Source organism: Quercus suber, unplaced genomic scaffold (assembly GCF_002906115.3).
Source record: "Quercus suber isolate HL8 unplaced genomic scaffold, Cork oak 2.0 scaffold_257, whole genome shotgun sequence".
In the NCBI taxonomy this organism is placed as follows: domain Eukaryota; kingdom Viridiplantae; phylum Streptophyta; class Magnoliopsida; order Fagales; family Fagaceae; genus Quercus; species Quercus suber.
In genome coordinates this window covers 373604-386743 of record NW_027069713.1, presented here as the reverse complement: position 1 = coordinate 386743, position 13140 = coordinate 373604, and the positions used below count along the sequence as shown (strand labels likewise).

Sequence of the window (13140 nt, the reverse complement as noted above, 5' to 3'; positions counted from 1 at the left end):
TATTAATGAGATAACAGTAAAATAAGTTAATGTGAACTTCTGGATAACAGTAAAAAAAAACTTAATGAAAGAGTTAAAAAAGAGCAAATGCAAAATCAGAGCGCCACTTGGCAGGACCTCATGCACTCCCGCATGAGATCTCTGCTTTTACGTATATATTGATTATATCAAAGTCCTAAAATTGTGTAATTCTTTCAAAAAATAAAATACTAATATTAGCTAAGGGGAAAAAAGAATATAAAGAAAGATAATACCACAAATCATTAAATTGAACAATTTGGATTTATAATAGGTGTAGACATTCAATTTTGTACCCATAATTTAATCTTGGAAAATAGCTAAAGTGACCATTCATAAACCCGAAATTTAGAGTTGCATTACATGTATTTATTCATTCATTGCATATCATAAAAATGATCTTGAGATTCTAACGACCGCGACGGCATGTTCGATTCCCTAATCAGACCGTCAAATTGAAAGATATCACATGATCAAGTTTTTACGGTCTGCATGCATTTTGTTTGGGTGAAACCAACCACGCATGATTAATTTAAATTAGTTATGATTGGTTAAACAATTAAAATTAATTAAATAATTTTGTGATTGGTTGTTGGTTAGTGTAAAAAAGAAAAAGCTTGCTTGCATGGAAATAAAGTGAATAATCAGATAACAAAGAAATTATGGATAATCAAGTCTTTTTAGAATATTTATCTACAAGATCATTATCACTTTAAAGACTTGAATATCAAGAAAAATGGATTAATTTTTAGAATACGGATTAAAAATGCATCTATGTGCAATATCCAGCTCAAAAATCCTCAAAAAAAGAGTCCAAATTGGACCAAAACTCAAACGTGGGCCTAGCACCCAAGAGGGCCTATCAGCACTCTTGGAGTGCTGATTGGCATATGGCAAGTGCTGATTGGCCCAAACACTCGGCCTGACTTGGGTGCTTCCTGATTGAGATAAAGCCTATTTTTTTTTGACTTTTTAGAGATAATGACGCATTTCAATTAGTATCTGATCTCATCCAGCTTATTTTCTAAGCATCCTAACCTCTATAAATAGAGGAGAAAAAAATCAAAATTAGGGGCTCTTCTCTTCTGACTTCTTTGCTGCCCTTACGTCAAAGATGTTCTCGAGGCTTTTACTTTAAGAACTTCTTTTTTGTAAGTAAAGTATTTTAGACCTCAAAGAGGTGAAAACTTTTTTTTATTTCTAAAATATTCTTCTGTCGAAGAGCATGCTCATGCAAGAGGTATTTAATTATGTCTTCTGTTTTTCTCTTCTTTTCCATTAATTAGCATGTTGTTGTTTGTTGCATGAATATGATTAATATGTTTTATTGTGCCTTGTTCTAAATTCATATTTGCTATGCCTAGATATTTAGTTGAAATTTTCTTTAACATGTTCTTTAGTTGATTGTTTGTTTTAATTTGTTTCTTTGATTTCAAAATCTGTTAATGGTCATCAAAACTGATTTGTATCTTCTTTAGATGCAGATCTAATTTTTTCAAACATAAAACAGATATGTATCTTCCTTAGACGCAAATCTGAATTTTTTTCAAACATAAAACAGATCTGTATCTTCCTTAAATGCATATTTGATTTTTTTTCAAACATAAAACTAATCTGTATCTTCCTTAGATATAGATCTAAATTATTTTTTCAACACAAAACAGATTTGTATCTTCCTTAGATACAGATCTGAATTTTTTCAAACACAAAACTGATATGTATTTTCCTTAAATATAGATTTGTATTTTTCTGGTCATAAAACTTGTAAAGTTGTGATTTACAACTATGTTTTATGTTGGCTTTATTCCGTGACAAAAAGTGTTCTTGCATTAAATTATTTCCTTGTATTTTGTGGGATTTTATTGTATTGGGTTTAGTATTAAGTTGGTGAAGAATCGATCATGAAATGAAGAATCAGTGCAGTTTTGCAATTAGCTCGTAAGAAGTTCACAAAAAGAGTAACTCGCGAAAAGGGCATGTGAGAAGCACATGCAGGAAGCTGAAGAGTCAAGTGTCAGGCTGCATTTCGCGAGTACTTCGCGAGATAGGCCATCTTACGAGGTACCCGCGAAACATTTTGCCTAAAGGATTTTAAGTGTGACTTTCTTACCCTTTACCCATACTATATATACCCTAATTACCCACAAAAGTATAAAGGTTATTTAGAGAGAAAAACCCTAGATGAGTTTTCTACAACACAACACACCAACCTTTAGAGAGAGAGCTACTCATCCTTAGTGAGAAATCATTGTAGCCTCTTCTCTTTCCCTCTCCCATTGGCATACCTTGAAAGGAGATTTGTACCTAAACACAACCCACACCTATTCAGAGTGTTGAGAGTGTTTTAGAGATTGGAAAGTTTTGGAGATTTACCAAAAGAAGTCAGTAAATGCATGACAAAAAGTTGTGATTTACAACTATATTTTATGTTGGCTTTATTCCATGACAAAAAGTATTGTAAGTGCATTAAATTATTTCCTTGTATTTTGTGGGATTTTATTGTATTTGGTTTAGTATTAAGTTGGTGAAGAATCGAGCATGAAATGAAGAATCAGTACAGTTTCACAACTAGCTCGCAAGAAGTTCATAAGAAGAGTAACCCGCGAAAAGAGCATGTGAGAAGAACATGTTGGAAGTTGAAGAGTCAAGTGTCAGGCTGCATTTCGCGAGTACTTCACGAGACAGGCCATCTCGCGAGATACCCGCGAAGCATTTTGCTTAGAAAATTTTAAGTGTGACTTTCTTACCCTTCACTCATATTATTTATACCATTATTACCCACAAAAGTAAAAAGGTTATTTAGAGAAAAAAACCCTAGATAGGTTTTCTACAACACAACACACCTTTAGAGAGAGAGCTACTCATCCTTAGTGAGAAATCATTGTAGCCTCTTCTCCTTCCCTCTCCCATTAGCATACCTTGAGAGGAGATTTGTATCCAAACACAACTCACACTTATTTAGAGTGTTGAGAGTGTTTTGGAGTTTGGGAAGTTTTGAGGATTTGCCAAAAGAAGTCGGTAAGGCTTGGTAGATGCAATTGGGCATATTACGAGGTCCAGAAAGCTAGAGGAGACATGACTCCAAGAAGTTTGTTGGTAGCAGGAGTTTGGAGGGCTCAAGTACATTGGGTAGATTAGGCTTGGAGGGTTTTTTGTTATTTGTGTACTCCAACTTTATTCTCTAGTGGATCGATTTCGACTTGAAGGGTCGCGGAGAGGTTTTTTGCTGAGTTTTTCGATTTCCTCTTCGATAACTTGTATTGGTGTTATCTTGTGTTTGCATATCTCTTCCCTTACTCTTGTACTTTACATTTATTGTTTGTTGTTCATGTTTATGCATTAGAGTAGTTTCGATTTTTTACGCTTCATTTACTCTTGTTCCACACTTTGTTAAAGTTAGAGTAAAAGCAATTAAGCCATAATTTTAATTTGGGGTCTAAACAAGCTCTTAGGTTTTATCACAAATCCGAGCTTTCAAAACTTATCTGTATTTTTATTAAATACATATCTGAATTTTTTTGAAAATGTTTTCTTTTTTATAAAATTACAGATTTTGAAATTTCAAAGAAGAAATTAAGAGTTAGGTTAAAGTCTTTCCTTTTAATATGTGATGCATGCATAGTAAGTTTGTCTCATGATTGTGAATTCTCTTTTAAAAGTTTTTTATTATTATTATTATTTACTTTACAAAAATAGATCTGATTTTTACAAACCAAATCTTATTTTATTTAATTTCCAAGACAGAACTGATTTTTCTTTAAAAAGAGGACATGTTCAGAAGACAAATTTATTTAAATTAACTTTGTCAAGTGTTTGTCATGTGTGTTATAATATATCATTTAACATCGTACAAAAAGGGTATATAATGGTCATTAGAGTATGGAAGACTAGATTCTATCTGGGTGAAATAGGTGCCTAACACCTTCCTATTCCATAACTTAGCCCTTCAACTTAGGATTTTGGATAGGTAGACTAGTGTTTTGTCTTTAATTTTGGTAGAATGTAAATAGGACCAAAGCTTTGTAACTTTTGCATAGATTGTAACTAGGACTTTGGCCGTAAGGTTAATCCACCAAATTGTACTCTCTTTTTTTTTTTTTTTTAATCAATGACATTCGAAGTTTTTTGAAAATGTAATTATATTTCTTTTTTCTTTTTTCTTTTGTACAAAAAATAAGTGGCGACTCCACACCACTTATCCAAAAAGAGATGTGCCTTAAAGCACCCGAATCTCTTTTTTGAGAGCATCCCTACGGTCTTTCACAATAGGTACTCTTAACTTAAACGTTTATTTTTTCCATTCTTAAGTAAGTGCATCAAAATGGACTGTAGTAAACTAAAATGGGTCGAATGGACTGAAATGAACCTAATGGATCAAAATAGACCGAAGTGGACCGAATAGACTGTTGTAGATTGAATAGACCAAGGTGGACTAAAATTGGACCAAAGTAAACCGAATTGGACTGAAATTGATGAATGGACCGAAGTAGACTGAAATGGATCGAAGTGAACTGAATGGATTGAAGTGAACCAAAATAGACTAAAATGGACTGAATCATCAACCACATCACCATTTTTTTTTATTGATTTGGTTCTCTAATTTTTTGATAATATTAAATAAGGTTTTACTAATGTGTGCCTTTAGGGCATACATTAGTAAACTTTTTATAGAAAAGCGAAAAAGCAATTTACTGTTTTGACGACTTTTTCAATTCTCATAAAAATTTTCTCAAAATAAATTATTAATATATACCTTAAGAACATTAACCAGACCCTATTAAATATATTAATCGATTGACTTTAGATATTTATCTTTGACATTTTTTTTTCTCTAATAATATCATGAACCATTTTAACTTTATATATACTTTGTCTTTACACATTTATTTTCTTTAATTTAGTCTTCTCTTTTTTTTCGTGTGTGTGTTAAAATATTTAGTATTTTTTTAAAAAAATTAGAAAGAACTTTTTCCATACATTTCAATTTTTCCATTATATATATCACCGACCATTTTCTAGGGTCAACCCAAAACTCATGACATCCCAACTGTTGGATCCGTACTGGCGTAGACATAAATGAGAGGTAGCCCTTAGATCTAAGGATTGACAGTTGCCCCACAAGAATTCAACCCACAAGAATTCAAATAAACCACGCGTGAACCAGAAGATAGTTTCTCCCCAGTATACTCTAATTTATACAATTTTGACAATAAATGCCGAGTCACGTGCTCTTTTTATTAAGTGTGCGTTTGGGTGTGGCGTTTGCGTTTTGCGTTTGGTCAGTTTTGCATTTTCTGTTTTTTTGTTTTTTTTTTTTGTTTTCAAGAGTTTCAGGTGTAGTGCGGCTACTGTTCAATGAACAGTAGCTGCATTATTTGACTTTCAGCCAGTAAACAGTGCACCGAGCACTGTTCACAGGTCTCACAATTCTCAATTTTTATCAACTTTTTCATTAAAAATAGGTCTCATGCAGTGGCGGAGCCAGGATTTCAGTTTAGGGGGGGGCAAAATTAAAAGACAAGATTGAAAGTAAAATTAATCTAAATATTATTAATTGATGTTCATAACAAAATAGATATAGAATTATATACTATTAATGCAATTGTCGTACAAAATCTAATATAATACAAACTCTAATTTATTTTTTCATACATAATTTAATTTGTTCAATTGGAAGATTAGTAAAATACACCTCGATATGAGTTTGTTTAGAATTTGAATCTAAATCATTATTATAATTTGGCTTCTCCATAATCTCAATTGCTTATAAGTATATATTTCATATTATTAAAATAAAAAAATAAAAAAATCATAGTTAATAACAATCATATTAAGAGATTATTCTAAATATATAGAATTTAAACATGTAATTTGATTCCTTAAAATAAATTGAGAAAATAAATCAATATAAAGGAATTATAAAGTTGTATTTTTATTTATGCAAAATTCAGTATTTTTTACTCTAATCTTTAAGTAGTAAGTAGTTAAAATTGGTTCTATAGTAAAAATAAAGTGTTTCAAAATTGAAATTATAAAAAAGTTAAAGTAGAAAAGAAAAAGATTAAGGAACGCTAAGGTTTTATTTTGATATACAATAACCTAAATATATTTTTTTTATTATGAGGACATGGGAATACCTTATTTGTGGTACACATTGCCCTAAGAAAAGCATTCCAGGAAAAAGAATTTCCAGTGCTTGAGAACAAGTGGCAAGGAAAAACAGTATGGGTTTTAAGTAGGACCCACAAAACTTTGTTTTGTTTGGAAAAAGACAAAATAGTGTTCCAAAACAGTATGAGTTTTGTTTTGTTTGGAACATTTATGTCAAGGTGAAAATATTTGATAACGTAATATTTAGGTTGCTACTCCAGATTTTTTTTTTGGAGGTCGGGGGGGCACTTGACCCCCTCTCGCCCTCCCTTGCCTCCGCTCCTGGTCCCACGGCACTATTCACACATTTAAATATTATTTTGCTACAGTGTTTTTAGTTTTCAGTTTTCAGTTTTCAGTTGTATCCAAACGGAAGTACAATATAGTCTACACAGACATTTTCTCAAAAAAAAAAAAAGAAAAAAAAAGAAAAAGAAAGATCTCCACCTTATTCTTTCTCCTCATTTGGGTGAATTCCTGGACCACAGAATAAAAACAAAATGGTTCAATTGTCATATGGGGCAGGCCTGATCAGTGGAAAACATTAGAAAACGATTGAAGTATGTATTATAAACATCATTCTTGATTTATGTTAGTAACATAGTAATTTTCTTCTTTTTCTAATCCCTATGCTTTAGTGTGTGTTTGGCTCTAAATTAAAAAGTCAGTTTATTTTACTATTCAACTTATTTTTGCTACTATTCATGAACTCTATTGCACTTTTGGTACTATTCATGGATCTCACTGTACTATTTCAGCTAACATTTACCTTTATCTATAGTACTTTCAGTAAAAAAATTTTAGTTTTAGCAAAATAAACAGATCCCAAACAGACAGGGTTTGTTTGGCTAGCTTATTTTTTGCCAACTTATTTTACTATTCAACTTATTTTTGCTACTATTCATGAGTCTCACTACACTTTTTGGTACTATTCATAGGTTCCACTGTACTATTTCAACTAACATTTACTTTTATCTACAGTACTTAAAGCAAAAAGTTTTCAATTATAACAAAATAAGCGGATTCCAAACAGACCCTTAATCAAAGAGTCGGTGATTTTTTTTTTTTTTTTTGGGTTATATACCTATATGACATAGTGAAAATTTTGGAATTAAAGTCATGAGTGACATTAAACTGGTTTAAAACACCAACATGATTCAAGTTTGAGGCATTATAATCATAAGCATGTCATTATCATTCTGTTTCATACTTTATATGTTTACCATTTTCAAAACATCCCACGTTCTCTCCATCACCAGGTGAGACTCTTCTTCTCCCCACCTCACCATATCCGGCTCTCATTATGAACCTTTTTAATAACTATTTTTTTTTTATTTTTTATTTCTTATACCAACCATTCTATGTACTACGAACACAACCATTCCCACACTCAATTTCACAACTTATTGACTCGTGCGATAATGAGTGGTTAAAAAAAAGTGATGGATTCATATGAGCAGAAAGTGTCCATCATTCATAGTCACACAAATCTACAAGTTGTAAAATTGGGTGTCTTTAGAATTATTCTTCTACTTAATTATTTCAATAATATTCTTTTGACTCTTAAATATTCTTTTTATAATTCTTTTTCTTTTTAGTTTAAGCTTTAAGGTGGAGTAAGAAAGGCACCAAAGGCCATATTTTGAAATCAGCATTATTCTAATCTGCTTTAGTTGTCATTGGCCCTATCATGGACTTGTGCATATTTCTTATAATGTATTTGGACATTTTTCTTCTAATAATATATTGGCAATTATATGTTCAGTATCAAAATGTCAACCCTTTGTTAATACTCTTTTGGTATAAATAGTTCAATCTTCATGCCCTTCTATACCATTATTGAGCTTGTGCTAACATTCAAACACTTCAAAAAAAAAAAAAAAAAAAGACCATTTTTTTCTAATAAGCTTCCACACAAAATATGGAGCATTTGGGAGCCATTTCTGAAGGACAATGGAGCTCTCTTAGTGGAATGTATACTCCTGAGGAGGCTCATTTTATAGCTCAAGTGCTCAATAACTTGCCATCTGCATTTTGGCCTTGCCATGATTCATCTATGAACATGGCAGGACTTACTGAATTTTCATACTATTATTCAGATATGGCTAATTCTATTTCTTCAAACTTTGGTGGCGGTATTTTGAGCCAAAAAGGTTACTACATGAGTGATTCTCATCCAATTTTAGCATCCAAGAATAGCTCCATGTCCATTGATATTTGTATGGCTGACATGAAAAACAGCAGCTCATTTCTCATTGAAGGAAATGACTGCTTAAACCAAGAAATGAGTGACGAAATTCCAGAAGAGTCTGCTGGATACTTAGAAGGGGATCTAAGATATCAATGCCTGATTCAATCTCAGAAGACAAATGTAACAACCCATCTGAGAACTCTAAGAAAAGAGCTCGGAGTTTAGAAGATGTGAGTATCCTATTATTACAAACTCCTTAGCGAAGTGTTACTATTATGCAAGATAAAACGAGTTTTCTCCTATTCCTGATGAAATCCTAATTTAATAATGCAGGCCCGAAAGAGCATACAAATTCAACAATCAAAGAAGAATCGTAAGCTTGCTATGATTGACAACAACGAAGAAGACGGTAATCCTGGCCTTACTGGGCAAAGTTCAAGTAGCTGCTCCTCGGAGGATGAGTCCAATTCTTCTCAGGAGCTGAATGTAGGAGTGACCTCAAGTTTGACCACAAAAGGGGATGTAACTCTAAACTTGAATGGTAAAACAATAGCCTGGAGGGGTTCAGCCACTGATCCCCAGAGCGTCTATGCAAGGGTAAGTTCCCTCAAATGCTTGCACGTTGACCAATTTTATTGAAATTTTCCTGCCCATGAATGTGACATTGAATAATTGGTCCTACCTTTGTATGTTGCAGAAAAGAAGAGAGAAAATAAATGAAAGGTTGAGAGTCCTGCAGAACCTTGTCCCTAATGGAACAAAGGTGAGCACTTTTCTCTATCTAGAAATTGTTCTGAAAGTCTGGAGTTGTAAATGAAATTCTGACAAATAGCTCTTTGGTATTACAGGTTGATATTAGCACAATGCTTGAGGAAGCTGTCCAATATGTGAAGTTTTTACAGCACCAGATTAAGGTAAAGGGAATCCTTGTTAGTGTACGTAAGGAAAGATGAGGTTAAAACAGTAGTGCTACTTTTGTATTAATATGTTTCTAATCTTTTTTTGGTTGTCTTGTTTGGAATGTTGTAGCTTTTAAGCTCTGATGAACTATGGATGTATGCTCCCATCGCTTACAATGGATTGGACATTGGACTTGATCTGAAAAACACCTCGCTGAGAAAATCATAGAAGATAAAGGACGACATAGCAGTCCATATAGTATGATGCAAATACATCAAGATGCCATGGCAACTTCAAATGGGCTAATTTGTATAGGAAAATTTCAAGTCCTATTATCACAGTTCCATAGGGAACTTGTTATGACTAATCCCTCAATTTCTTTCACTTACACAGAAATTCTTCTTATGAGCACAATTTTTAGCTCCATTGCAAAAACTCTTCCTACTAGCCAGTGATTCAAGTTGCTGGCCCTTTATGTAAACATCCCAGTACATACCAACAAGGCAACAATAAATTGCAAGAACTAGTTCTGTCAGTCATGAAATGTCCTGCTTGATATGCTTTAAGAGCGAACAGAATTTTTCGATAACCATTCTCCATTGAAAGTCGAATACAAAGAGTTGAAAATCAGGGGGAACTATGTTTCCAGAAAGTAACCTAGAGAAGTGTCAAGTGATTTTGTTCTGACAATAAAGAATTGTGTGACCAATCATAAGAATCCAAATCAATAGGAATAAATTCAGGGACCCCAATGAGAGATTGATACGTTGAGCACTACTTTTGACTGTCGCTTAGATATTAAACCTTCTTTAAGTAGTAAAACACTAAAACTTATCTGATGACAACAAGATCAAATTTGCTAAAAATGGAACTTTTAAAAGTAGAGCTAAACTTTGATGAGATAGAACTGAAATCCTAACCAATTTGCTATAACCAATTGGATAGAAATGAAGGAAAAGGTCAGCGAGAAGTACCTACCCGAATCTTATCAGGGTGATCTTCTCGGGTAGGTATGCTGCATAGACAAGGGAATAGGTATGCTTCTTAAGAAAAAAAAAAAGGTTCTAACTACGTATCACAATTTGATGAATACATGATGAGATGCAATATAATCTGAGGATGAGAAGATAAGGTTACCATCCATACACCCTAGTTCAAAAATATGAACTAGTCAATTAACCTCAATCTAAAAAGCACCTCAAAGTAAAACACCTTATGTAATTTCCACCAGTCAATTAATAAACCATCAGAATTTTCACCTCAGACCAAACTCAACCACAATAGTACATCACTTGGCAAAGATGACTAAGGAAAGGGAGTGACTAAAATGAACCTCATAAACAAAATTAGCTGGGCTAATGCTTTAGATGCTGAGGCTTTGGTCATGTTATTGCCTAGTGTCCCAAATCCCAATAAAGCTCTTGTCCTCAAGGGACAAGAAAAAGAGGATGACAAAGAAGATTTGGAAGAACAAGTCTATGAACCTAACATCGATGAAAACTAGGACACAAATGAAGAGTGCAAGGGAGACCCTAACTTCCTTGGTTGCATTCTAGCTATATCACACTAAAGGTGATTGAAGTTGAGTGTACATTAACACAACCTAGGAAGCCTCTAGATCTAATCGTACTATCACCACATGTTAAAGTATCTGAATCAGTAAAAATATATGTAATCTATAAGGGCAGCATTTTGGTTCCTGAACCCAAAAGGTAGAAGGATTCAGGCTCAAAGAGCCCAACACAATAAATTTGTAAAGAGTGGACTTAAAAACTAGGTTTCAATGGATCAAGCAGCACACACAGTGGATTAAAGACAGTAAGAAAGCAAAGAAAGACAAGCTCTATGCAAAGAAATCCTTCCTCAGCAAAGTTCGAGGAGAGGGGTTCTTGAATATAATTCTTTTAGACTTAAATACAATTTTAGTTCTTGTTGCTATAGTGTTTTCTTTATAGGTTTTTCTGATCCCCTCTCCCTAGAGGGTCTCTTGCATTATATAGCTCTCTTTAGATGATCTTAACCCTCCATTTGTTGATCATCCAAGTTACTACTTGAGTGTTTGTCTTATTAGACACATTCCCAAACTCCTTGTGAGTTGCGGCAGCCAAGATAGTACTGTTCAAAGTCTTCTCCACATAAATGCAACCAAGAAGTTTGGTGGGATGCATTAAATGTGATGGCAGCCACCATCCCTTTAGTCATGTCATGGCTAACATTTTCTCCAAAACTCTCTCTACATTATGACCTCCTCAGCACGATAATGGCCCCCTCGGCCATGGGTATGACATGTGGCACTATTACTATAAAGTTGTGATTTACAACTAATTTGTGTTGGCTTTAATTCCGTGTCAAATTTAATTGTAATTTTGTTCAATTTTTTGTACCTTGTATTTTATATGGAATTTCATTGTAAGGATTGTGTGTGAGAGAGTGTGAAGACTCAAGACTCATTGAAGATCAAAGGTGTTTTTGTAGGTAGCTAGCGAGAAGTCTTCCCGCATAATGAAGCATGTGCTCAGCACATGACTGGAATGCGAAGTGTCATGACAGATGGTAACAGCTAGTTTTCGCGAGTGTCTCGCGAGTAAGGCCTTACTGCGAGATACCCGCGAAACATTCTGTTTTGCTAATTTATCATATCTGATACACCAGGTCTCTACCTACATTACCCACATATTGTGATAAGTGCTTTTCAGAGAGAAAACCCTAGCCATTATCCTTGAGAGAGAGCAAGATTGTCATACCCACAATCCTCTACACAATCCATTGTGGGTTTCCTCAACTTCTACCTCTCTATATCCGAATCCTTGAGAAGTTGATCCCAAACATTTACCACACCCATCTTGAGTGTAAAGTGAGGTTTTGGTGCTGCTGGGAAGTATTGGAAGAAGCTATTTGTTTGGTGGATGCAATCGGGCTGAATTGCATGATCTGGAGAGTTAGAGAAGACAAGGCTTTGTCATGTCAGTTGGTAGCAAGAGTTTAGAAGACTCAAGTACATAGGGTAGACTAGGCTTGGAGGGTCTTTTATTATTCGTGTACTCCAACTCATTCTCTAGTGGATCGATTTATAGCTTGGAAGGCGGCGGAGAGGTTTTTCGCCGAGTTCTTCAGTTTCCTCTTCGATAACACATCGGTATATTATTTTGTGTTTGCATTCTTCTTCTCTTCTCTTTTTACTTTCATTTTACTACTATGATTTGATGAATATGGCTTAAAGTAGTTATATTGTTTACTGCTCGCATTTACTTTATTCCACACTTAGCTTAAATTAGAGTAAAATCAACTGAGCCGAAATTTTAATTTGGGGGTCTAAACAGCTCTTGTGTTTTCACACAAATTCGAGCTTTCAATTACCTTATTTAAATTCTTGTACCCCGCATAATCCATGTCACAAAACAATCACAAAGCAAGTGATAATCCAAAAAATTCAAGCTCATTCACTAAGAACAATTTAAGGCAATTGTAGCCAATGGCCGAAGGTATCATCCCTTACTTATTGTGGCAAACAACATAATAAAAAACAACTGTATTCTCTTTTCTTCTTATTTATTTTCTTTTTTGTGCGTGTGAATAATTTGACTTTATTTCTTGAGAAAATTACCAAAAACTCACTTAATAAAATATAAAGGACACCTTTTTTTTATTTTTTTTTCTTTTTTTTGCCTTTGTGTATAATTTGACTTTATTTCTTGAAAAAATTACCAAAAAAAAAAAAATCATTTAGTAAATTATTAAATACACCTTGATGCCCTCAAGACATTGTTGGCACCGAAATAATTGTATAAGTTAACCCTTAAGACACTTGTTAGAACCCAAAATAAAAAATTAACTGTCAATGAGTACCAAAAACTAAAAGGCACAAGTTCACACACATTTAA

The 13140-nt window shown here is 33.5% G+C and overlaps 1 protein-coding gene across 1 annotated transcript; it reads left to right on the top strand.

Annotated features, from left to right (window-relative positions):
- The first annotated feature begins 8083 nt into the window (after window positions 1–8083).
- On the top strand, window positions 8084–9694 carry LOC112018412 (transcription factor RSL3-like). Its single transcript, XM_024054299.2, is given in 6 exon segments — window positions 8084–8504; window positions 8507–8589; window positions 8693–8956; window positions 9057–9122; window positions 9208–9273; window positions 9389–9694. Coding segments are annotated over 6 exon segments (993 nt in total). The 5' UTR covers window positions 8084–8089; the 3' UTR covers window positions 9488–9694.
- Window positions 9695–13140: the final 3446 nt, after the last annotated feature.